The following is a 27,948-nucleotide window of genomic DNA, read 5'->3' as shown; positions in this document are numbered from 1 at the left end:
AAGCATGGCAGGTATAGAGGTAGAATGAAGTGCCCGCAAGTCAGAGTAGATGGTATTGGTGCTGAAATACACAAAGCTGATCTCGACAGTGCTGAAGAATTAAATAGCGGAATCGACAGCATCATGTGAGATGAAGAAGTCTCAAAGGCACCAGAGACATTAGTGCCAGATCTGACAGTGCCACCTCTAACAGTACCAGAGGTCATCCCTGTTCTTATGTTCTTTCCAAGTCCACCAGAGAACTTATAGTTCTGTCTGATGTCTCACCTTTGAGAGCTGAAAAGGAAAACTTCTTTGGTCTTGAGTCTGACTCAGAGGAAATAGCAAGCATCTTTGGTTTCAAGGAAGCATCAGGGGACAAAGATAACCATCTCTTTTCCCCAGTCTCTCCCTTATATGCAGAAGAGGTAGCTGAAAGGTCACTCTTTACGGGGTGGCAGAGATTTCAGCTCTCATGAACAAAGTCATCAGATTCTGAGGAGGGGCATAGTGCCTTCTCTAACAGGTGCTCCAAGAGATGAATCTCTCTCATTCTTCGTCTTTGACAGAAAAGACTTACAATTGGAGCACTTATCTTTAACATGTCCCTCTCCTAAAGAAAACAAGCAACTTAATGCCCATCAGTTGCGGGCATTACTTTACAATTTGAAACCTGAAGATCTGCATTGTAAATGAGAGACTCCAGGAGCAAGACTCAGGAAGAAAAATGAAAATAATAATATAATGAATTAATTAACACTAAACTAATATTAACTATTAACAGTATCTACAACTATATACAATTTCAACATGTAAAGCTGGCTAGAAAAGACAAAGCTCAAAAAGCAGTGGGGATCTCCAGTACTTGCCATGGGCAGTAAGAAAGAATGAGAAAGAGTCAGGGTGGCCCTGCCCTTTATGCCCTCTGCTGCATCACAAGGATATCCAGGGCACATCCACTACCCCAATGGTATTACTAGAAAAAGTCTCTGACTCAAGTGCATTGGGTACACATACACCTAAAATGGAATGTACATGTGCACAGGCACTCAAAGGAGAGTAAAACCTAGCTGAAAAATTAGAATTATTTAAGTAATGATAAAGAGCAATGCAAATTGAAGTGGAGTGGAGTACTATTAGGTCCCACCTCATTAAATATTCATCATTGATCAGGAAAAGGGGATCAACAGAAGATAAAGGGAAATTCTGGTCTTAACCTGCAAACTGGTTTTCTACAAAGGACAAACTTATATTATTACCATGAAACAGGTAGCCCAACCCTCTGGTTGTTAAATTTTTGGTGCCCAGCACAGTCCCTCCACCCCCACACATATGCACACTCCCTCTCTCAACCTTTAAGTTCTTTGACTCCTCCCTTTCCTTCTCTCCTCACCGGGTTCTCACCAAATCCTTTTGCTTCTCCCACTAACATTTCTAAAATGTCTGCTTAGTCTGACAAAACTCTGCTTCATGCTATATAATTTTCTCATCAAAACCATTGACCATCTCCTCTCCAATTTACCCAACATTCAACAGCAAAAGTAATCTTACTTTCCTGCTGCTCTTACCATGTCATTCACTTTCTAATATACTTTTACTGGCTCCTTGTCTCTTTCTACATAAAATCAGAATTCTTCATCATTTTTAAAACTCTCCCTTTACCTACATCTCATTATCACCTATCACCCCACCACTCTGCCCATTCTTGCTTCATTCCTCTGTTTGTACACTGCTGTCACTCTCGCCTTTGTGCCTTATCTCGTACTGCTCCTGATTCCTGGAATAACATTCCTCCTCCTGTATACTATCCTGTCCCTCTAAATCCTCTTGACTGACATGGCTCTGATAGTTACTCATTCTGTGCTACTCTCAACTTCTATTTAAAAATATCAGAATTTCTATGATTAGCTCCCTATGCTGTAATGACTTATTTTTACTTGTTTTAAATATCATCCTTTTTCCTTTGTCTGTTGCTTTCATGTTATTTGACTCACTACCTTAGACTGAACACTCTAAATAGTGGGACTGTCTCTTTTTTAAATCCTACAGTATTATATGTTTATTTTAACAGTAATAAATCAGCTTTGAATAATGTATTTAATATGAAATCTGAAAAACTTTATAATAGAAAGCAATGCATACTTTTATAATAAAAATGATGGACTTTAGGGCAGACCTACAAGCAGGTGCTTACTAGATTAAATAAAAACCCAGATCAGAAGGTGATCTGAACCAGTGAAAACAACAAAATACCACTATACAAACCTGGATTTTTTTAATTACTACAGGTGTATCCTGGTCCCATACACGAGATAAACCACCATCAGTAATATATGCCTTACATGCTGTAACCATTTGATTTGTAACCTAGTACATATAAATGAAAAACAAACTTTGTTAATGATCTCCAAAATGCTGTTTTTATTACACCTTGAAAAAAACAAATTATATACCTGCAATTGGAACTTTTCAATCACATTTACATAAAATGTCCTAACATATATGATTTAAGGACAACAGTACAGTATTTTAGATACTTCTAGATCCTGATATAATATTTGAACAAGTCTCAGGCATAAAAGAAAAAGATGTTTGCTCATAATTCTGCTTCTCAAGAGATCACTCTAACAGGATTCTCACTCCTGGATCTTAGTTTCCCACCATGAGACAAGCAGAATTACCAAAGTTCTGAGAATTTTTACCCATGTGGTAGTTGTGGAGTACATGAGCCAGGACTTCCACTAGAAGTCATAAATCATTCCCACAGGTGAGTTTATCTATCTACACACACCATATCCACACCCACACATATGTGTAAAATATATAGATACTCACAGAATGTCACTAGCAAAAACTCAAGAACAGAAGACACCATGTTTGTTGTATATTTTAAACATACATACACAGAGGCTACCCAGTGTTCCAACTAGAAATGGCTGCATCCATGGGTGCAGGGTGCATCCATGGGTGAAGGGCAATGTCCTGAGAAAACAAATGTGATGTCTTCTCTGCTTGAGTTTTGGCTAGTAAAACTCAGAAGTTCTGGATGGAGTGTTCTAGGCCACTACCTGTTTAGAGAGACTAGGAGCCAGGGCTCTGGGTTTCCACAAAAAGAGTTTGAGAAAAGTTTTGGAATAACCCTGTGAACGAACCTGGGAAGAGCCCTAGAGAATCTGTAATGTATCCTGACATGGGGGTATCATTTGGCCAGACATACACAAGTTCTGGATAGAAGTTAGAGGACAGTAGCAGACCTATAGGATAAGAAGTAGAGAGCATTCATGCTTGGACCTGCCACCTATTTTGTCCATCATAGAGTTCTTGGAAAAAAGAGGGTAGGAACTCCACTTTTACTCTGCTTCAGTTCCTTCTCTTTTTGCATGTTGAATAGTATTTGCGGAGCAAGGTACTACTAAATATAAAGATGACATAATCTAGACCTTTGTGAGCCTATATAAAATACTATAAGAAACAAATTGCAATTGCAATGCCTGATGTTTTCTTTATGCTTGATTTGTTTTATAGCATGAAAACAGAAGTGTTATGTATTTAGTAGTGGGCATCACAGCTTTATAAAATCCTTACCACTTTTCACCAAGATATCCTGCTGATTGAAGTAAAACAAGAGTTTCTGCAATGTCATATGCAGAGCTGTTTGCTTTCATCACAGTTTATATAAATTAAGCCTGGATATTAATGTGCTTACCTTTATAAACAATGATGTCATTCTCTCTGAAGTATTGTAATACCTTGAAACACTGTGAATCATTCTTATAGCATTAATTAAATTTTGTATTCCTTGTGCCATAGACACCTAAAATAAAGAAATTTTTAAGAAAATTATGTGAGCTTCTTCCCCTTACCAAGTTTTCTATTCACAACTTTTAAATTACATCTATCTTCAAATCACATCTATCAGTCTTAAAGAACTTGTCACATATTGCACAGATGTTAGCGTTTAGTACTGCAGGCACGGCATGCTGAAGAATCAGAGAGGGCAGTGCAGAACAGGGAAGAAAATTGGCAGCGTGTGACCTCCAAAAGAAGGAAGAGGAGACCCCATGTACCCCCAGTGCAGATAGAGGTAAGAAACCATTTTCAGGCTCCCTGCACAGGTACTACAGTGGAGAATGGTTTGGAAGAGTCATCTGAGGGAAGGGATCAGAAGAAGGCCCCATCGACCAGAAGGCATGGGATGCATTGTCCTAGGGATGAGGGTTCCACGACCACCACTCCCAAGAGGAGGAGATGGGCGGTGGTGGTCGGGGACTCCCTCCTAAGGGGGACAGAGTCATCCATCCAGACCGGGAAACTCAAGAAGTGTGCAGCTTGCCTGGAGCTAGAATTCAGGATGCGATGGACTGTCTGCCAAGACTGATCAAGCCCTCAGACTGCTACCCTTGTTACTTCTCCACTTGGGCACCAATGATACTGCCAAGAATGACCTCGAGCAGGTCACTGCACAGTATGTGGCTCTGGGAAGAAGGATAAAGGAGTTTGAGGCGCAAGTCATGTTCTCGTCCATCCTCCCTGTTGAAGGAAAAGGCCCAGGTGTTATGATTATAAGAAGCACCCAGGACCCTTTTTCAGAGGAAAAGGCAATATTCCACGTCTATTGGAGATACAACAATTAGCATATGCATTCAATATCACACACACACACACACACACACACACACACCATCCCGCCAGTCGATGTTATAGTTACCAGACCAGAGTCTGGAGCAACCTAGTGTCCAGCTAGGCTGATCGCGGGTAGGGAGGAGACAAGTTCTGTTGGTCACGACACAATGCTCCAGGGAAATCTTGCCAAGACGAACCCAAAGTTTCATGGCAAAGCACCCTGTTCATATAGTGATCTTCCTTCATTGGGACCAATGAGTTTTGCACCGTCATGCTATAATCAATCACCATTTGACGAGTGCTTGTTTTCTTAAATTGTTCTTCTTATTCTTTATCTTGTTCTTTCATCAGTCTCTCAGGGAGTTACCCCATGCTGGTTTTTATCACAGCTATTTTGTCCCCAATGATAGGTGCCTGCCTTCTCTTTTAGAATCGTCAATCTGCCCTCCTCTGACATCTCAATAGGGGCATGTTGCAATCTTCTGGCACCGTTATGCCTGTCCTCAATTCTTCCCTGGAACATCTGGGCCGATGATGGCCTTCACACTTATCTTCTAACACACACATTCCTCATTCACACACAAAACAGGATTGATTTACACAGAACATTTGAACAGGAACATCAAATTGCAATGCAGGAGAAAACAATCATTGCATTCTTTTACTTATTTCAAAATGCTAATATTTAACCTACAACAAAGTGGGGACCCTAAAGGTCTATTACTGCCTTGAAATCAGCTTCAGAAACAAGATTCTGGCTGATGCATTTTTACCAATAGCACACTAGGCCATTCCTTTCCGCTTTCAGAAAGGGTGGCTGGCAGAATACGGTCAAATCATACATCAATACATTTAATACATGCTACATTATTATTCTTTATCCTTCATTCTAATTTATACAAAACACAAACATAAAATCCTACTACTACACAGGTAGGGACCATCAAATTGTGGAAGTAAATGCATGGTTACACAGGTGGTATTGGAGAGAGGGCTTTGGATTCTTCGACCATGGGATGTTGTTCCAGAAAGAGGGATTGCTAGGAAGAGATGGGATCCACCTAACGAAGAGAGGGAAGAGCATCTTCGCAGGCAGGCTTGCTAACCTAGTGAGGAGGGCTTTAAACTAACTTCACCAGGGGATGGAGACCTAATCCCTGAGGTAAGTGGGGAAGTTGGATACTGGAAGGAAACACAAGGAGGAGGGTGCAACAGGGGAGCCTCCTGACTCAAACTGAGAAAGCAGGGCAATTGGCTAGTTATCTTAGGTGCTTGTTCACGAATGTAAGAAGCCTGGGAAACAAGCAGGAAGAATTAGAAGTCCTGGCAGTCAAGGAACTATGATGTGATTGGAATAACAGAGACTTGGTGGGGTAACTCACATGACTAGAGCACTGGCATGCATGGGTATAAACTGTTCAGAAAGGACAGGCGGGGGAGAAAAGGTGGAGCAGTTGCACTATATTTAACAGAGCAGTATGATTGTTCAGAGCTCAAGTATGAAACTGGAGAAAAGCCTGTTGAGAGTCTTTGGGTTAAGTTTAGAGGTGAGAGCAACAAGGGTGATGTCGTGGTGGGCGTCCACTATAGACCACCAGACCAGGAGGATGAGGTAGAAGAGCCTTTCTTCGGACAACTAACACAAGTTTCCAGATCACAGGCACTGGTTTTCATGGGGGACTTCAATCAGTCTGGCATCTGCTGGGAGAGCAAAACAGCAGTGCACACACAATCCAGGAAGTTTTTGGAGAGTGTTGAGGACAACTTCCTGGTGCAAGTGCTGGAGGAACCAACTAGGGGCCGTGCTCCTCTTGATCTGCTGCTCACAAACAGGGAAGAATTGGTAGAGGAAGTAGAGGTGGGTGGCAACCTGGGCAGCAGTGATCATGAGATGGTCGAGTTTAGGATCCTGACAAAAGAAAGAAAGAAGAGTAGCAGAATATGGATCCTTGGCTTCAGAAAAGCAGACTTTGACTCCCTCAGAGAAATGATGGGCAGGATCCCCTGGGAGGCTAATATTAGGGGAAAAGGAGTCCAGGAGAGCTGGCTGTATTTTAAAGAAGCCTTTTTGAGGGTGCAGGAACAAACAATCCCAGTGTGCAGAAAGAATAGCAAATATGGCAGGTGACCAGCTTGGCTTAACAGAGAAATCTTTGATGAGCTTAAACACAAAAAGGAAGCTTATAAGAAGTGGAAACTTAGACAGATGACTAGGGAGGAATAAAAAAATATTACTTGAGCATGCAGGGATGTAATCAGGAAGGCCAAAGCACAACTGGAGTTGCAGCTAGCAAGGGATGTGAAGGGTAACAAGAAGGATTTCTACAGGTATGTTAGCAACAAGAAGAAGGTCAGGGAAAGTGTGGGACCCTTACTGAATGGGTGAGGCAACCTAGTTACGGACGATGTGGAAAAAGCTGAAGTACTCAATGCTTTTTTTGCCTCGGTTTTCACAGACAAGGTCAGCTCCCAGACTACTGCACTGGGCAGCACAGAATGGGGAGGAGGTGAGCAGCCCTTAGTGGTGAAAGAAGGTTAAGGACTATTTAGAAAAGCTGGACATGCACAAGTCCATGGGGCCAGATGCAATGCATCCGAGATGCCAAGAGAGTTGGCTGATGTTATTGCGGAGCCATTGGCCATTATCTCTGAAAACTCGTGACTATCGGGGGAGGTCCCAGATGATTGGAAAAAGGCAAATATAGTGTCCATCTTTAAAAAAGGGAAGAAGGAGAATCCGGGGAACTACAGACCGGTCAGCCTCACCTCAGTCCCCGGGGGAAAAAAAAGGAGCAGGTCCTCAAGGAATCAATTGTGAAGCACTTGGAGGAGAAGAAGGTGATTAGGAACAGTCAACATGGATTCACCAAGGGCAACCTGATTGCCTTCTATGATGAGATAACTGGCTCTAAGGATATGGGCAAGCGGTGGACCTGATATACCTTGACTTTAGCAAAGCTTTTGATACGGTCTCCCACAGTATTCTTGACAGCAAGTTAAAAAAGTATGGATTGTATGAATGGACTATAAGGTGGATACAAAGCTGGCTAGATCATCAGGCTCAACAAGTAGTGATCAACAGCTCAATGTCTAGTTGGCAGCCCGTATCAAGCGGAGTGCCCCAGGAGTCGGTCCTGGGGCCGGTTTTGTTCCACATCTTCATTAATTATCTGAATGATGGGATGGATTGCACCCTCAGCAAGTTCGCAGGTGACACTAAGCTGAGGGGAGAGGTAGATATGCTGGTGGGTAGGGATAGTGTCCAGAGTGACCTAGACAAATTGGAGGATTGGGCCAAAAGAAATCTGATGAGGTTCAACAAGGACAAGTGCAGAGTCTTGCACTTATGACGGAAGAATCCCATGCACTGCTACAGGCTGGGGACTGACTGGCTAAGCGGCAGTTCTGCAGAAAAGGACTGGGGATTACAGTGGACGAGAAGCTGGATATGAGGCAACAGTGTGCCCTTATTGCCAAGAAGGCTAATGGCATATTGGGCCGCATTAGTAGGAGAATTGCCAGCAGATCGAGGGAAGTGATTATTCCCCTCTAATCGGCACTGGTGAGGCCACATCTGAAGTATTGAGTCCAGTTTTGGGCCCCCCGCTACAGAAAGGATGTGGAAAAATTGGAGAGAGTCCAGCAGAGGGCAATGAAAATTATTAGGGGCTGGGGCACATGATTTATGAGGAGAGTCTAAGGGAACTGGGATTATTTAGTCTGTGGAAAAGAAGAGTGAGGGGGGATTTGATAGTAGCCTTCAACTACTGGAAGCGGGGGGGTTCCAAAGAGGATGGAGCTAGACTGTTCTCAGTGGTGACAGATGACAGAACAAGGAGCAATGGTCTAACGTTGCAGTGGGAGAGGTCTAGGCTAGATATTAGGAAAAACTATTTCACTAGGAGGGTGATGTAGTACAGGAATGGGTTACCTAGGGAGGTGGTGGAATCTCCATCCTTAGAGGTTTTTAAGGCCTGGCTTGAAAAAAGCCCTGGCCGGGATGATTTAGTTGGGGTTGGCCCTGCTTTGAGCAGGGGGTTGGACTAGATGACCCCCTGAGGTCTCTTCCAACTCTAATCTTCTATGATTCTATGAGTTCTGGTACTGGGATACCTGATGGCTGGGGAAGAACTACAATCCCCATTACTCAATATCAGGGCCCCGGTACTGAGCACATCCTGGCACCTGGAATTGCTCTTGGCACTGGACCATGTGCCACCAATACCCAAGTCAGCGCTGCCCTTACCCAGGGACGAGTTTGACAGTGGCCAGAAGGAGGTCATTCCATGGCCCTCATCATGGCCCACCATCACAATACAAGGGTCCTCCCCAATTCCATCGGGCCAATCCACAATTGTGGTCCGAGACCCATTGCCATGCCCACCATCTCCCCCCACCCCACCCCCACCCCTCCATGGCCATATTGAAATCCTTGTGCGACGTACAGACACATGTCACGCCTATCCAGTGTCTCTCAGAGAGAGTCCACCAGATGGTCTCCTACAGCCTTGCTATCCAAAGACCCTGAGCCAGGGGAGGAGGAAGCTTTTTCAGAACAGGAAGAAGGGCTCGAAGTGGAAGCTACCCCTCCATCAAACTTCTCCTCATCTCCACCAGATGAGGCTGTACTGCCTCCCCCCCATCACTAAGTGACGATTTTAAGAACTTTCTGGATCTTACCAATCTGAGGTGCAGATTCCCCTACAGGAGGAGGCAGATACATATCACAAGTAGGTACATATTCTGAACACCTCCTCCTCATCCAGAATTGTCATCCCAATTAATGAGGCGATTCAAGAGCCTACCAAAGTCATCCGGCAGACACCAGCCTCCATCGCACAGACCACCAACGGAGTCAAAAATTAAAATAATAATAATAAAAAAATACTACATCCTCCCAAAGAGGCAGACTTACTATTTCAACATCCGCAACCCATCCCCATCATAGTGGATGTGGTTAATGCACAAAGCAAGCAACATAATGTCAAGTCGACCCCATACGATTGGGCTTGGCAGGATGTCGTATTTGTCAGCGACAATACCATTTAGAGTCATAAATTACCAAACTGTCATGGCCAAATACAATTTTATTAATTATGGGAAACTCAATGCATTTCTGGAACATTTACTGGAGACAGAAAAGGAGCAGTTTCAGGCCATTCTTAGAGAGAGTCAGTTAATAGCCAGTCTGGTGCTAGAGACAGCACTGAACGTAGATGATACAGTGGCCCACCCGGTCTCCATGACAGTGGTACTGAGGCTGGCTTCTTGGCAAACATTGGACCCCAGTGTTTTAATGGGATTGCCAGGGCTGGCGTTAGACTTGCTGTTTGCCAATTCAGATTACTATCTTTCAATGTGATTACTGTAGTCTGGACACTACGTCACAATGTATAGATTCTTCTTGCTTTCTTCAACACAAAGGTAGCAGAACCAATTAGAGGCTGATTTTAGTGCTCTTTCTGGCCAAATCTACTAAGTCTTTAAGGCCTGATCTACACTAAATAAACTTTGTAGTTAACATTTTTGTTTTCTCTCTAGTATGATTATAAAAGATCCTATAGCTACACATAAAATCCTCTCGATTGTTTATCAGTCATGGTACAAGTTGTGCTAAGTAGTCTAGAGGTTTTTGGGGGATTGAAGGGGAACACTCACCGGCAGTGATGCCTATTGGTTTGGATGGGGTGTGGCAGGTTGTCTTTCTCCCAGGCATCCCCTTTCTCACTATAGTCCTGCTGTGTGGTGGTCTGTCCTTAGTGACTCAGCCCTCCATTTGGGTCATACATTCAAGTACACCCCTTTTCGGGCATACATAAAGAGTCCAATAATGTGGAAATCTTCAGAAGTCAGCAAGGGTTTCAGGGCTTCCTCCATGGGTCAGGATCTTGGGGCTCCATCTTGACAAACGGCACATCCTGAACAGGTCACAACAGCTTATTGCTCGCTATCCATATTGTCTTCTTCTAAGAACCCCTTCAGATGTTGTATTTACTGCTCACAGAAGCCATAGCTCCTCTTGGATAGTTCCCAGGCAAACTCCCTCTGTTGGCCTCTCCTCTGGTCGCCGTTCAGTCGGTACCGCAGAAGAGTGTCTATGGTACTTTGTCTGCACCGATGGTTAAGAAGGTGCTGAGCATTCCCTAGATGAGAGTTTTGTTGCACCCAGTACCAAAAGTTTTGTCAATGCCACTCTTTTAGAGATGGTACAGTAATTGTCTTTCCCTGGGTACTGGGACCACAGGTCTCCAGGGTACGAGGACTCATGGGTACCATGGGCTCACTTGGTAATGCAGAGGAGTGTCTGTGGTACACTGTCAGTACCGATGGTTGAGTACCTAGATGGGAGTTTGTCGCACCTGAGACCAAATTTTTCTCTGTGTCACTCTTTTAGAGATGGTATGATAATTGTCTGTCTCCTTAGGGGGTGATACCATTGCCTCAGAGCCTGACTGCCTGAGCCCCCGGGTTTCTCCATGTAGTGCAGCAGCTGCAGCCGAGATCATAGCGGAGGCCCCTTTCTGGGTACCATGCTTCAGAGCTGCTGGTGCCCTCGGTTCCGAGGTGGCTGCACTGGGGAGCCCCTCTGGCTGGCCAATTACTCGGAGCCCATGTGTTTCCGGTGCCATCAGTACCGAGGTGGCCGCACTGGGGAACCCCTGTGACTGGCCAATGTCTGGGAGCCCTTTACAGAGGGAGTCTGCTGGGTTGTTGGTTTTTTCACGACTCTATCCCCTTTGAAGTTAAAGGCTCTGGGGATGATCCAGGGTCAGCACCAGAGTCCCCTGGAGACTGAAGTGCCTTTTCCATAAGGAGTTTTAACTTCAACTCCCAGTTCCTACGGGACTGCCATTTTAGCTGTGGCAGGTGAAGCACTTCTGTGAGACTCTCCCAGGCACCTAGGGTGACCAGATAGCAAGGGTGAAAAATCAGGACGGGGGTGAGGGGTAATAGGCACCTATATAAGAAAAAGCCCCAAATATCGGGACTGTCCCTATAAAGTCAGGACATCTGGTCACCCTACAGGCACTAGATACAGTGAGCATGTCTGGCCATTACAGGAATCAACTTCTTGCAGGAGAGGCATCTCTTGGAGTAGGGAGAACTGGGCATGCCCCTAGGCGGGGGCCTATCATCCTCTAACAATGAGGAATGCAGAAGAAAGGTCTTCTTTACTCCTCTTCTCCTTTTCCTCTTTTTTTTTTAAACTGAAAAAACGTAGAGTCTACTAAACATCGTCGGGGGTGGGGGGAATGACCCCAGACAGGGCAGGAAATGTAAACTAAAGTTCTTTCTTTCTTTGTCTTCTTTTTTTCCCTTTAATCCAAACAGAATAAAAGAAAAGGAAACACTACTATTGAGGAGAACAAAAGAAACAAAAACAACTACTACTTATGCTAATGACACAGATAAGGAAGGGACAAACTTGCTTGTTGGAGACCAAAGGCAGTTGAGAAGGAAGTGAGAGGGGTTCACCAGTGCAGTGCTATATAGCCTTGAGGCAGACCAGAAGAAGGGAGAGAACTTCACAGCTCAATGGACACTGCTACCAAAAATCTCCGATTAGAGACGCAGGGACACACATACACCTACAGTGGAGCACCCATGGGAACATTACTCAAAGAAGAAACTCCAAGTCTTTAGACAGGACATAATATTTTTATCAGCCCATTTTGAGGTGGACAGTATCATTACTGGGGTGTGCTAGATTACTCTGCAGGATCCAATAGAACCTCATTAATCAGTAGCACAATTCGAGCAGATGATGCTGTATGCAAAATGTCTAGCAGTTTACGTTGTGACTCCTTAACTTCTTCAAGTGGTATTTCTAAAGAATCCTCTGTCCTTTTAATGAAGTCCTGAAACCACTTGAAATTCTCAGTCAACTATGAGGGAGGAGGCATGACTGCTTCATCTGGGGATGAAGAAGAGATGTTAGTCAACAGAGTGACTTCCTTATTTGCTCTAGCCTCCTGTTTCTCAAAAGTCTCCTCTCATGGTTCAGGCCTTCGTGGGAGAGAGAATGGAGGAGATTTTCTACTTTTATTGTGCTGAAGAGTAAGGCTCGGTGTTCTAGAAAATTGTTGATGGTATGCCACCCGGGGGTCCCAATATGGCCATTGCGGGGGCCCATATGGTACAGAAGGAAGCATCCAAATATACTCAGACCATTGGGATGGAGCCTGAGAATGTCTTTTTCAAGTGTATTCTTTCTTCTTAGAAGTCTCTAGGGAAAATACTCCTCTGATAATGCGGAGGGGAGCCTTGAATAGATATCCAATAAGCCAAAGAAAAATCCCCATCATCTCTCTCTAAAGGTGGAGCACAGTAGAAAATGGGGGAGATTCCATTGGTACCAAGTGAATGTTTGGAGACAGAGGCCCTCAGTACCAAGAACAGATCAGTACCAAAGAAAGGAGAATCAGGCATCTCTGTCATAGTTATGTCCCTTGAAAATCTGAATTCTTGCGGTACTCATATGGTGATTATTACCAAGGTGGCAGCCTGAGCAGAGGTGACCGTAAAAGAGAGAGTGAACATTGCTCTGGAGTTCAAGCACCCTGAGGAATGTACCATGCTAGATGATTGTTTGGTCTTCTGAGGTACTCAGATGTTAAATACTGAGAGCTGGGCTGACTTTACTGGTACTGTACCCCCCAAATTTGACATTTCTGCGTGCATCCCAGAATTTGACAGTACTGCAGTCAGTTATCTTGTGTGTTCCGCTACTGCCAGCTAAACATCACACAGCTAGAGAGACAAGGCCATGCACCTGAATATTTGCAGTTTTGCTATCAGAATGGGACGTTGGGACAGGGAGTTAAGGTTCCATGAAAATAGAAGGAATGTTTGCAAAAAGAAGAACAGGAGTACTTGTGGCACCTTAGAGACTAACAAATTTATTAGAGCATAAGCTTTCGTGGACTACAGCCCACTTCTTCGGATGCATATAGAATGGAACATATATTGAGGAGATATATATACACACATACAGAGAGCATAAACAGGTGGGAGTTGTCTTACCAACTCTGAGAGGCCAATTAATTACAGACAAACCCCCAACCTAAAGCAAATACTCACCAGCAACCACACATCACTGAAAAAAACCACTAACCCAGGAACCTATCCTTGTAACAAACCCCGATGCCAACTCTGTCCACATATCTATTCAAGTGACATCATCATAGGACCTAATCACATCAGCCATACCATCAGGGGCTCGTTCACCTGCACATCTACCAATGTGATATATGCCATCATGTGCCAGCAATGCCCCTCTGCCATGTACATTGGCCAAACCGGACAGTCTCTACGCAAAAGAATTAATGGACACAAAACTGACATCAGGAATCAAAATACTCAAAAACCAGTGGGAGAACACTTTAACCTGTCTGGTCATTCAGTGACAGACCTGCGGGTGGCTATATTACAACAGAAAAACTTCAAAAACAGACTCCAACGAGAGACTGCTGAGCTGGAATTGATATGCAAACTAGACACAATCAACTCCGGTTTGAATAAGGACTGGGAATGGCTGAGCCATTACAAACATTGAATCTATCTCCCCTTGTAAGTATGCTCACACTTCTTATCAAACTGTCTGTACTGGGCTATCTTGATTATCACTTCAAAAGTTTTTTTTCTCTTAATTAATTGGCCTCTCAGAGGTGGTAAGACAACTCCCACCTGTTTATGCTCTCTGTATGTGTGTATATATATCTCCTCAATATATGTTCCATTCTATATGCATCCGAAGAAGTGGGCTGTAGTCCACGAAAGCTTATGCTCTAATAAATTTGTTAGTCTCTAAGGTGCCACAAGTACTCCTGTTCTTCTCTTTGCGGATACAGACTAACACGGCTGCTACTCTGAAACCTGCTTTATTGTTGTAATGCTTTGCTGATAAGGAGAATAATTAATTGTTAATACCTGTTGCAGAGAAAATTATTAGCCTATTGGGGCTATTATGAATTATGTGCTTTGTTCACAGAAATTTTACATAAAGTTTAGCTAGAAAGTGTGCTTAGGAGCAGTCTGAGGAAGCTTTCTTTGGGCAAGGATCTGACACCTAAGTTCCTCAGCAGATAGACGGAAAGAAGGGCCCTCCAGAAGCCTGGCTGTTGATTCCTCGATTTCAGACTTGTTGGGTAACTATAAATGTTTGGAATTCTGTGAACCTATTGCTACCATGTGAGAATGTGTGTGTATGTGTGCGTGCGCATCCTTAAGACCTAATAAAAAAAAAGTTTTAGGTAAAAAGCATTTTGGTTTGTATCAATCATATATCAGATGGAGGAACTGTGTCCCCACTGATTTATTCCTGACACCACCTGGAGAAAACAGTAAAGTTGCCAGTGCTTTGGGTTCTGAAAACTCTGGGTAACAGTACCCTCTTAGAAGAGGAAGTTGTCTTCTTTGTTGCCTCAATCCCCTGATGGTACTGATAACCTTTCAAAGCCAAAATCCTTAGGTTCTCTGGGTTCAGTGGTGCTGGTAGTACCTGAGGAACCTGCAGTCTCATTGGTATCGAGTTGGGAACTAGTGGGCGTCAATGTAGCTGTCTCAATCGATGACCAGTATTTCTTTGAAGACATTTCTTGACCTGAGGAACCTTAACTCATTTTCATAGAGTCCTTCTCAAAAAATTCTTAAGTTTTCCTCTTAGAAGTTCTGGGAGAGTGCTGTGCCGAAGTGGGTGAGGTGCTCAACTTGCTCACAAACCAGTGTATATGGAACATATATTGAGGAGATATATATACACACATACAGAGAGCATAAACAGGTGGGAGTTGTTATTCAAACCGGAGTTGATTGTGTCTAGTTTGCATATCAATTCTAGCTCAGCAGTTTCTCGTTGGAGTCTGTTTTTGAAGTTTTTCTGTTGTAATATAGCCACCCGCAGGTCTGTCACTGAATGACCAGACAGGTTAAAGTGTTAACAAGACACAATCAACTCCGGTTTGAATAAGGACTGGGAATGGCTGAGCCATTACAAACATTGAATCTATCTCCCCTTGTAAGTATTCTCACACTTGTTATCTAACTGTCTGTACTGGGCTAGCTTGATTATCACTTCAAAAGTTTTTTTTCTCTTAATTAATTGGCCTCTCAGAGGTGGTAAGACAACTCCCACCTGTTTATGCTCTCTGTATGTGTGTATATATATCTCCTCAATATATGTTCCATTCTATATGCATCCGAAGAAGTGGGCTGTAGTCCACGAAAGCTTATGCTCTAATAAATTTGTTAGTCTCTAAGGTGCCACAAGTCCTCCTGTTCTTCTTTTTGCGGATAGACTAACACGGCTGCTACTCTGAAACCTTTCATTATGCAAAAAAAAAAGTTAACATAAGTTGAACTGAGACACCATCTCAGGCTGAGGTGGTTGACAAGGAACGGAGGACAGTTCGCTCACACAGCTCTATATAGCCTCAGTGCAGAGCATGAGAATGTGTTGAATGCATGCATGGGCCGGATGAGCACCTCTACCTAAAATCTATGATTGAATGCACATGGGGCACATTCACACTTGAAGTGGAGCATCCATAGGGATATTACTCAAAAAAATAGAAGTTGTACAGTGGCATTTGTCAGCATCTTGCTGAGATGGGAATACCTAGCACAAGAACTTTATGCAAATTAAAAATGAAATGCCTGAACGTGTCATCTCAGAATGCTAAGGACTGCAACAAAATCTCTGGGACCGTGTTTTAAAAATGCTCTTCTTATGACAAGGTAGACAGGGTGATGAAACATTGTCTTACCACCAAGTCAAATGAAGTATTTGATCATATCAAAGCACCTTATATCATCCAGTTTTCAATTTTTCCAAAGCAAAGACTTTGCAGAAATCCTTGCAGCAGACTAAAAGACCTAACAGAGTGAATCCCTTTCAAAGACTGCATACTGGACTTAATTTTGATTTTCTTGGGAAAATGAAAGTCTGTCTCCAGATTTGTCAAAATACATTCCCAGGTGATTCATGGAACAAATTAAAGATAAAGAGCTTTTCTTAGAGTTAATTTCAAGCCCTACACAATGGAAGTGGTAAAAAACAAAATGTATTATAGATCTGGCTTTCTCCTCTTAGTCAAATCAGCCAGTCTAAGATAAGTCACTATAACCAGACCTTCTCTCCTTTAGTTCTACAGCTAATACACATCCATTTTAGTGAAAATTCTGTGCCAGACACAGAATAGGAGATGAGAAATCTTAAGGGGGATCCAAAAATACTGCTGGCAATACTCTTCCATTAATACACACACATAAGCATTTTGAAGGACCGCAAATGTCAAGAAGAATCCTAGATGGATGATCAAATTTTGTTTTTAATTTCTTTATATTGAAGTGCTTTTTGAGGATGAACTGGCTCAGCCATTTCAGATCTAGGATATACCTAAATCCCTTTGGCTTCTTGGATATCATTAAATAAAGTAAACACTGAGAAAACAGCTCTGAGATGGGGATAGGGTTGTCTGCTTTTATGTCTTCTTGCAGGTATTTTGTCCTTCACTCTGGAAATTTTCTCTTGAATAGTGGTTAGTTGGTGTAAAAGCTTCCTGAGTACTGAGTTGAAGATATTCAAATTTTGTGTTATTTTTTCTGAATCACTAAGATGTCTCATTTTATTCTAAATAAATTAATCTGATGTTTCTCCAAAGAATGGAAGCAGTTTTCAGAGAGGAAGAGAAAGCATTGGGGAGTTCCAAATCAATCTTTATCCTGATCGTTGTTGGGATCACCATTTCTACGATGAGAAACAAAAGGAATAACTGAGGGTATGCTTTCTCCTAAGTATTTTATATCTGGAGGGAGAGCTGTAACGGCGATCCTGCCAGGTGATTTCTCCCAAATACATGCAACTCACCACTCTACAAGAATGACAAACTTCTGAAATATGGGACAGTAAACTAAGAGGAACTAATATTGTAAATAGGGGAAGGAGATTTTTTGGAGAAAGGCCTGGTGGCATAAAAACATTCTTGCTATCACAAAGGCCATTTTAAAGCATGCAATAAACCTCTTCAGATGCCATCAAACTGGAAGGAAGGCCTTAATTTCTTGGTGCAGAATCCTTCATCCTCTAAATATGAATCATGCTCTAGAGAACCAGGTGCTACTGGTTTCATTCCTTTCTTTCCCCTCTTTCTGATAGAAAGGAAACTAGGTTTGGGGCTCATTTAAGGCCCTGATTCAACAAATACTTAAGCACATTCTCAAATTTAAACACAATAGTAATCCCCTATAACTACAACTGGGACTAGTGAATTCTTAAAGGTAAGCATGTGCTTAAGTACTTTGTTGAATCAGGGCCTCGGAGTCCTAAACCCTAGCCCTCTGATATTGATATTTGAAAGAATTTCTTGAAATTCCTGGTGTGAAATTCCACTTGCTCCTAAATATTTTAAAATCATCTCTTTCCCTGTAATGAATAATCTTTAAGGATATTCCTGTCAAGCATAGCATACCTAATTAAGAAAGGGTAAATTTTAGATTGAATAGCAAGAAGAAAACTGCCTAGCAAAGATTTTAGATAGTGGAACAATCACCCATAGAAGGTGGAAATTGCAGCACATGGCACATCTAAAACTATCATAGACTTACCTAAGAACTACAGTTAATTATTATATAATAATAAATAAAGATATCCCATCTCCTAGAACTGGAAGGGACCTTGAAAGGTCATTGAGTCCAGCTCCCTGCCTTCACTAGCAGGACCAAGTACTGATTTTGTCCCAGATCCCCAAGTGGCTAGGGTTACCATACATCCGGATTTTCCCGGACATGTCCGGCTTTTGGGGGCTCAAATCCCCGTCCGGGGGGAAATCCCCAAAAGCCGGGCATGTCCGGAAAATCGGGAGGTCAGCCGGGCCGGCGGGGAGCCGGGCGAGCCGGGCCGGCGGGGAGCCGGGCCAGGCGGGCCGGCGGGGACCCCGGCCGGCGGGGAGCCGGGTCGGCCGGGCCGGCGGGGACCCCGGCCGGCGGGGAGCCGGGTCGGCCGGGCCCGCGGGGACCCCGGCCGGCGGGGAGCCGCGTCGGCCGGGCCGGCGGGGAGCCGGGTCGGCCGGGCCGGCGGGGACCCCGGCCGGCGGGGAGCCGGGTCGGCCGGGCCGGCGGGGACCCCGGCCGGCGGGGAGCCGCGTCTGCCGGGCCGGCGGGGAGCCGGGTCGGCCGGGCCGGCGGGGACCCCGGCCGGCGGGGAGCCGCGTCGGCCGGGCCCGCGGGGAGCCGGGCCGGCGGGGAGCCGCGTCGGCCGGGCCCGCGGGGAGCCGGGCCGGCGGGGAGCCGGGTCAGTCGGGCCCGTGGGGACCCCGGCCGGCGGGGAGCCGGGTCAGCCGGGCCGGCGGGGAGCCGGGGGAGCCGGGCCCGCGGGGAGCCGGGTCAGCCGGGCCCGCGGGGAGCCGGGCCCGCGGGGAGCCGGGTCAGCCGGGCTGGCGGGGACCCCGGCCGGCGGGGAGCCGCGTCAGCCGGGCCCGCGGGGAGCCGGGCCGGCGGGGAGCCGGGTCAGCCGGGCCCGCGGGGAGCCGGGGGGTTGCCGGGCCGCCGGGGGCCGGCAGTGCTGGGCGGGCCGGGGGTGGTCGGCCGGGGCCGGCACCCCAGGGCCCGAGCTGACCCAGGCTGGAAACGCCGGGGGGCCAGCCTGGGCCGCGCCTCCTCCCCCCACACCCCTCTTAGCTGCTTCAGGCTTCCCGCGAATCAAATATTCGCGGGAAGCAGGGGAGGGGGCGGAGACTTTGGGGAGGGGGCGGGGTTGGGCAGGGGTGTAGGCGGGGCTGGGGGCGGGGCCGTGGGCCTTGGAGTGTCCTCCATTTGGAGGCACAAAATATGGTAACCCTACAAGTGGCCCCCTCAAGGATTGAACTCACAACTCTGGGTTTAGCAGGCCAACGCTCAAACCACTGAGCTATCCTTCCCCCCTTAATTCTTATTCTTGTCAACTGTTCAGAATAGGCCACTTCCACCTTGATTGAATTGCTACCACTGACCCCCCCCACACACTTGGTAGGGCAACTCCCATCTTTTCATGTGCTATACTATATATACTGCTTACTGTATTTTTCACTCCATACATCTGATGAAGTGGGTTCTAGCCCACGAAAGCTTATGCCCAAATAAATTTGTTAGTCTCTAAGGTGCCACAAGGACTCCTCGTTATTTTTGCTGATACAGACTAACATGGCTACCACTCTGAAATCTACTCTAGAACAGTGAAATGGGGTATACAAAACACCACACTAGGCAATTTAGGGTTAATGAGTTAATGTGGGCTCAGGTGGCCCCACCCCACCACACCTATGAGAGATGTCGGACCTGGAGGAAAGAGCTCAAAAGGGGGAAAACCCAGCACATTGGTGGCAGACCAAGGAGGAAAGCAGACCTCCAGTCCTCAGCCCCTGGAGAGAGGGCTGACAAGGCAGGGGCTCCTCTGATGCCTCCTGCCCACTAGCCTCTCTTTGAAAGAAGGGAGGGTCTGATCCTGATTCAGTTTTTGAGGTGACTATTCCTCTATATTTGCCTGTGAACTTAGTTAGGGCTGCAGCTCAACAAGAGCTCTTTGAAGGAAAAGAATCTTACCACAGTCATGGGATAATTCATTTGTGTTAATTCTCCTTCTTCAGTTCACTGACAACGCTGGAAGGAGTGGACTATCTCAGACCTCTCGCTGAGCCCCTTCTGAGTGGAACTGGCATGGGAAAACACCCAGCCATCACAGATCAGAGGCCTGAGTGAGTGCTGGGGCCAAGCCCAGGGCCTAAGGGGCACCCTGGGGAAGAAACCCCACTGACAATCTAGATCTCATGTTCACATGTACCTGTGAATTTGAAGGCAAGATACTTAGCACCACTTGGTGATTCTCTGTGGTGCAGAGGGAAGTTTGCTCACTGTTAATCCTGTTTGCGGCAGTCCTCATTTGTCCCATTCCATACAGCAAAACCCCTTTTTTTTAACACTATGGCTCCACCAAACAGAAGGCAAAGATCTGTCAATCCTAGATAGTATATAAGCCTCAATTCGCCCACTTCCTCTCAGTGAAAACTTAAAAAGAAGCAAAACAGCAAGTTACTTAGAAGAAAATACTTAAAGCAACACTCCCTGAAGAGAGGAAGGAGGGATATCACATGAGAGAACCGAGAACTATGATAAACAGGATTAAGAGTGATTTCAGAGTAGCAGCCATGTTTACAAACATTGAATCTATCTCCCCATGTAAGTACTCTCACACCTCTTATCAACCTGTCTGTACTGGGCTATCTTGATTATCACTTCAAATTTTTTTTTATTTCTCTCTTACTTAATTGGCCTCTCAGAGTTGGTAAGACAACTCCCACCTGTTCATGCTCTCTGTATGTGTGTGTATATATAGCTCCTCAATATATGTTCCATTCTATGCATCTGATGAAGTGGGTTTTAGCCCACAAAAGCTTATGCTCAAATAAATTTTTTAGTCTCTAAGGTGCCACAAGTACTCCTGTTCTTTTTGAGGATTAAGAGTGAGTAACCTTCCCTTGTTGTGCCTCCTTTTCCCATTCTCCCTGGTAACAAGCAGATGGACAAAACCCCCTCTAATGGTGGCATGGAAGAAATTGAATTTTATACATGGACTGACCAGCTTCCATGCTTGCTGTCTGAGGAAGAGGGAAACCAGACGCCACAAACTGTATGAGGAAAGATGACTGGTTAGGGTGCGAGCCTGCAACTTTGGAGACTCAGGTTCAATTCCCTATTCATTGCCAGACTAACTGAGGGGACTGAATCAAACATGATGAATATATTTTTTTAGTAGCAGACTTGTGGATCTTCTAGAATCACTTGCTATTACTTTTTTGTCCATGTTAACTGAAATGAGTGTTTCAGGCATGCAGGTTGTTTCTTCTTCTAAACACAGAACTGTGTTAGCTGCCTATAAAGAGTTACTATGAGAAACAAGATTCACTAATCTGCAAAAGTAGAAAGAAATCTGGAATTCAAAAGGAACAAAAAAGGTACTTTTCAAATTATATTCTTCTGATGATTACATTGTATGTGCTCACATATGAGTTCTCCTCCTCCCTCTTAAATTATACCATCTTGGACCATTTTCTGCCCCTATCTTGCTACTCTTAGGCAGCATTGCAACATTTGTTAACAAATGAACATATATTTCATGTATTAGAGAAACTGTGGTTTCTTGGATACAATTGTATGGTTATTGTTGGTACATGCTGATTTTTTAATGAAAGCCACTAAATTTAATTATATGATCTTTGTAGTGTACATAAATGTATTTTTTTCTGTTTTAGCTCCTTTAAAAAGTATATACAATTCCAAAAAAGACAAAATGAACCGTCAAAATTGTTAATAAAATACAAGTTTAAAAAATATAGGAATTTAGACTTAAGTTCTATGCAAAAAGGTACAGTAATTAATATTTCATTGCATCTAGTCCAATAAAATGATGGTTTAAAAATAACAAGTTACACAAGAATTTAGAAAAATACATTTTCTGAAGTAGAACATCCCACAAAGAAGATTACTTCTATCCTAAAGTTTACTGTTTTTCTATGCATTCTATATGACTATTTAAACTGTGTACTGAGAATCACAAAAGGTATACTTACAAGATCATAGTTATAAAGCGGTTGACATACTTTTTCAAGTGTGTATAAATATCTCACATTATCTTTTGATTCATTTGCAGTGTCTGTGATTCTGGCATCCAACTCTCGCCACATCTAGAGGGAAAAATACTATGAAAACTTCATACATATCAATATATTATTGCCAATATATAGATGTGCAGAATATACACATTTGTAAAAAATGGTTATCTACCTTTCCATAACTGTTGTTCTTCAAGATGTGTTGCACATGTCCATACAACTGTAGGTGGATGTGTTCCCTGTGCACAGAAGTTGGAGGTTTTTTCCCTCAGCAGTACCTGTTGGAGTGGCTCGAGTGTTGCCGTGCACTATTGCGTGCTGGTAGAAGAGAGTGGAGCCGCTCCTATCCCCCTCAGTTCCTTTGTATCAGACAGACTCCGATACAGAGGGCACATTGCGTAGGTCATGGAAAGGACACATGCAACACATCTCAAAGAACAACAGTTATGGAAAGGTAGGTAATTGTTTTTTTCTTCAAGTGATTGCACGTCAATTCCACTGTAAGTGACTCACAAGCAAACACCCAGGGAGTTGGGTTCAGAGTCTATCTGAACAGTTATTGCAAGACACCCCCTCTGAAACTGGCATTGTCTCTGGACTGATGGGAATTGGCATAATGAGAAGTGAAAGTGTGGAGTGATGACCAAGTCCCTGCTTTACAAATGTCTAGAATTGGCACTTGTGCCAGGAAAGCTGAAGAAGCTGCCCGAGCTCTAGTAGAATGTGCTAACACTGCAGCTGGCTGGATAGTATTAGCCAATTGGTAGCATACACGAATGCATGAAGAGAGCCAGGATGACACTGTCTGAATGGAAACTGGAGGGCCCCTACCTCTCTCTGCAACTGCTATAAAGAGTTGTGTAGATGATCTGTAGAGATTTAGCATGCTCCAGGTAGAAACTTAAAGACCTTCTTACATCCAAGAAGTGAAGCTTTTCCTCATCTCTAAGTGTATGGGGTTTCAGAAAAAATGTGAGTACACAGATTGCTTGTTTAACACAAAAATTAGAGACTACTTTTGTAAGAAATGTCAGTTGAAGGCAGAGATAAACTTTATCTTTATGGAAAACTGTATACGGGGGGTTCTGACACCAGAGCTCTCCACTAACCCACCCTTCTGGCTGAGGTAATTGCCACCAGAAATGCAACCTTCACAGAGGAGAGAACAAGTTGCAAGGGGTTTGAAGGGAGGTACCATCAATTTTGTTAGGACTAAAATCAGATCCCAAGGGGGGGTGGCGTCTCGTATTCGAGGGCACAGTTTGGCCATACCCTTTAAGAATCAGGTGATGCTGGAGTTGGAGAAAAGGAATCTATTATCCACCCAGATGTGAAAGGCTGAAATAGCTGCCAGATGCACCCTAATTGAGTTAGTAGCCAAACTCTTTTTTAGACCTAGAAGATAGTCCAGTACGAGGTGCAAGGAGCTTACTCTGGAGATATATCTTTCCTACGAGATCCAATGGAGAAGCACTTCCACTTAGTGAGGTAAGTGTTTTTAGCTGAGAGTTTTCTGTATTCAGAAGCACTTTTTGCACATCCTTCAAGCAGAACTTTTCAAAGGGTGTCAGCCATGAAGCATCCACAGTGTTAGAGACCTTGGAGGTTGGGATGGAGCAGATGCCCATGGTCACAGGAGATTATGTCTGGATCTAATGAGAGAGACAGAGGCTCAACTGACAAGGTTAGTAGGATCGAGTACAAGTGGTGAGGAGCCACACTAGTGCTATAAGGATGTAGCTAGCATGGTCTCATTTTATTTTGAATAAGACTCTGGGCAGTAAAGGAATCAGAGGGAAGGCTTGCTGAGTCCAGGGGCATATGAGGGTGGCAGATTGAAAGTGCTGCTCGACCCAGCCTGCTCAGGCATGCTCTGTTCTTGTGCGGTGCCCAAGGCATATGAGGGTGACAGCTTGGAGGTGCTGTTCGACCCAGCATAGTGAGTCCAGGGACATATAAGGGGTCAGCTTGGGAGTGCTGATTAACCCGGTCCTCTCAGACGTGCTCTGTAAATATATGTGTGTGTGTGTGTGTGTGTTGTTCTGATTCTGGGGCTGAAAGAACCCAGCCCTGGGGAACCTAGGTCTTGCAGGATAGCTCCACTGGGAGGGAACTTGCAGCGAGGAGAAGTATAGCTCCGTATGAGAACACAAGTGACACAAGTAGTACATTGATAGACGTACAAAATGCCCCCACCCCCAGAAGATAACCCTAATAAATGAGCATACCCCAAAGTAACGGGCAAAGCTGGTAACATGAGGCACAACAGAACATCCTCTATGGCCCCTGCCTGAAGAAAAGATTGGATCTCCTGTTGCAGGGCAATCTCATGAGAGTGGTTCCTGAAGAGGACACAGGGAAGGGGGAGTGGAGAAATGAACTGGATGGCATACCCCCATTCCCCATGCTTAAGATCCACTGATCTGATGTTATGTAGGACCGAGCACTTAGGAAGTGGGATAAGTGAATGGTAAATAAAAGATGGAGAACAGAAGGAACTAAAGTAGGTGGTACACTATCCTCAATTATCCCTTCAAAATGTATGTTTGGAAGTGAAGGCTGAATGGGATGAGCCCATTGATGCTGAAGAGAATGGCAGTGAAAGAAGACTCCTATAACCTCTGCCTTTTTTCCTTGGTGGATCTTGGAATTGAGAAGCTAAATTTGGTGTCTGAATGGCTGCTGTGTACGAAATTGCTTTCTTTTCATTGATGAAGTATAGATTCCAAGCGATTTGAGTTTCTCTCTGGAATTTGTGAGGCTATGAAGCTTGTCATCCCTTTTCTCTGAAACAAAGAGAAGGGCTTTCAAAAGGGAGGTCTTTGATAGTCTGTTGGACCTCTCAGGTTAACCCAAATAACTGTAACCATAAACATCTTCTCATACGAATGGCTGATTCCAATGTTTCAAGCAGCTAAATCTGTGCTATCCAAACTGTTTTGAAGGGCAGTCCTGGTGACTTACCCTCTTCAGTCTGACTGAAAACTCTTGTCTACAGTGGGAGGCTATTTCAGAACTTGACTCCTCTGATGATTAGAAAGACTCATCGAATTTCAAGCCCAAATTTGTTGATGGCCAATTCATATCCATTTGTTCTTGTGCCACCATTGTCCCTTAATTTGAGTAACTCCTCTCTCTCACTGGTGTTTACCCTACTGATGTACTTACAGAGAGCAATCATGTCTCCCCTCAGCCTTTGTTTTGTTAGGATAAACAAGTCAAGCTCCTTAAGTCTCCTCTCAAAAGGAACGTTTTCCATTCCTCTGATCATCCTAGTAGTCCTTCTCTACACTTGTTGCAGTTTGAATTCATCTTTTGTAAACATTGGAGACCAAAACTGCACACAGTAGTCCAAATGAGTTTTCAACAGGGTCTTGTACAATGGTGGTAACACTTCCCTATTCCTGGGATTGTGTTAGCCTTTTTCATGGCTGCATCACACTGGCAGCTCATAGTCTCCTAAAATCAAGCAGTTGACCCAGGTCTTTCTCCTTCTCTGTCACTTCCAAATAATAAGTCCCCAGGTTATTGTTGTTAGTCCCTAAATGCATGAGCCTTGCACTTTGAATTATTAAATTTAATCCCATTTCTATCACTCCCATTTTCAAGATCATCCAAATATTCTGATATACTATTCCAATCCTCCTCCTCATTGGCAAAACCTCTCAACTTTGGGTCATCCACAAATTTTATTAACACACTCCCAATTTTACTCCCAAGGTCATCTGTGAAAATGTTTATTAAGACTGATCCCTAAAGAACTCCATTAGTAACCATGCTCCAGCCTGACAGTTCACCTTTCAGTGTGACCCCTTGTAGTCTTCCATTTAATCAGTCCCTTATCCACTTTTGTATTCTCATATTAATCCCCATTTTCTCCAATTTAATAATTCCCCATGTGTAATTGTATCGAATGCTTTACTGAAATCCAGGCAGATTAGATCAACTTCCTTTCCTTTGCCTAAAAAAATCAGTTATCTTCTCAAGGAAAGACATCTGGTTGGTTGGGCACGATCTACCTTTTGTAAAACAATATTGTGTTTTATCTCAATAACCATTTACTTCTATGTCCTTAACTACTTTCTCTCTCTTTCAAAATTTGTTCCAAGATCTTGCATACAACTGAGGTCAGTAGTTTCCCAGATCATTTTCCCCCTTTCTTACAAATAGGTACTATATTAATAATTCTCCAGTCATAGAGTACAACCCTGAATTTATGGATTCATTAAAAATCCGTACTTTTGTCCTTGAAATTTAACGTACTAGCTCCTTTAATATTCTTGAATAGAGATTATCCAGGGCCCCCGACTTGGTCCCATTAAGCTGTTTGAGTTTGGCTTCCATCACAGATATGTTAATTTCTACTCTCATATCCTTGTTTCCATTAGCCCTCCTGCCACTAATCCTAAACTCCTCATTATCCTTATTAAAAACTAAGGCAAAGTATTTGTTTAGGTATTGGGCCATGCCTGGATTATCTTTGATATCCACTCCATCCTCAGTGCCTAGCAGTCCCATTTTTTCTTTTCTTATTTTCTTTTCATTTATATGGCTAAAAAAACTTTTACTATTGGTTTTAATTTCCTTTAAGAGGTCCAACTATGCTTGGCTTTTGGCAGTTCACTTTTTCCTTACACTTTCTGTCCTCCAAGAGGTAGCTTTCTTTGCTGATCCAACCCATCTTCCATTCCTTAGAGGCTTTCTGCTTTCTCTTAATAACCTGTTTTAGATGCTTGTTCATCCAATTTGGTTTGCAACCCTTCCCTATGCATTTTTCCTCTTACTTGAGATGCAGGATCCAGATAGTTTCTGCAACTTGACTTAAAGTAATTCCAAGCCTCCTCATACTCAGATCCTTTAACTCTTCAGTCCAGTCCACTTCCCTAACTAATTCTCTTAAATTATTTAAAGTTTGCCCTTTTGAAATCAAGGACTCTAGATGCAGAACTCTTTTTATTTATCCTTCCATTTAATTTAAACTGAATTAACTCATGATCACTCGAACCAACATTGCCCTCTATAACCAGTTATTCTATGAGGTGCTAACTACTTATCAATACTAAATCTAAAATAGTATCAACTCTTGTTGGTTCGGTGACTATTTGGCGAAGAAATCTGTCAGCTATCACATCCAGGAAAATCTAGGCCCAACCATTTTTAGTAGTACTTGTACTCCAATCTATATCTGGGAAATTTAAGTCTCCTATAATCACACAATTCCTGGTAGTATTTATTTCATCAAAATATTAAAGAGATCTCTATCCATAGCCAAATTGGATCATGGGGGTCTGTAGCAGACCCCAAACACTATTCTAGCGGAGCCTCTGTTACCTTTCTTCCCCAAAATGATTTTGGTCCAAACAGATTCCATTTTACCCTTCCATCACTTCTAATTTCTTTACACTCTACTTCATCACTAATATATAATGCTACTCCTCTACCTTTACCTTGATTGCTGTCTTTCCTGAACAGCACATACCCTTCAATACTTGTACTTCAGTTATGACTACTATTCCACCATGTTTCTGTTATCCCTCTAATACCTGGTTTCATTTCCTGCACCAGTAGCTCTAGTTCCTCCATGTTGTTACCCAGGCTCCTTGCAGTAGTATACAGACATCTTGCTTGTTTCTACTTGGCTTCACCCAGATTCCTTGCCCAATTAGGTACAGCCATTTTACTGCCAGCATCACCTATCTGTCTC

The 27,948-nt window shown here is 43.8% G+C and overlaps 1 protein-coding gene across 1 annotated transcript in view; it reads right to left on the bottom strand.

Annotated features, from left to right (window-relative positions):
* DNAH8 (dynein axonemal heavy chain 8) overlaps window positions 1-27,948 on the bottom strand; it is a 595,636-nt gene that overhangs the window by 486,092 nt on the left and 81,596 nt on the right. Inside the window, exons 9-11 of the mRNA XM_065589982.1 lie at window positions 22,203-22,316; window positions 3,686-3,793; window positions 2,245-2,346 (exon numbers count right to left, since the gene is read on the bottom strand). Coding sequence (XP_065446054.1) covers window positions 2,245-2,346; window positions 3,686-3,793; window positions 22,203-22,316 — 324 coding nt within the window. The remainder of the gene's footprint in view (window positions 1-2,244; window positions 2,347-3,685; window positions 3,794-22,202; window positions 22,317-27,948) is intronic.

Source organism: Chrysemys picta, chromosome 3 (assembly GCF_011386835.1).
Source record: "Chrysemys picta bellii isolate R12L10 chromosome 3, ASM1138683v2, whole genome shotgun sequence".
NCBI lineage: Eukaryota > Metazoa > Chordata > Testudines > Emydidae > Chrysemys > Chrysemys picta.
The sequence above is the reverse complement of the archived record's forward strand: the minus strand, read 5'-3'. Positions and strand labels throughout refer to the sequence as shown.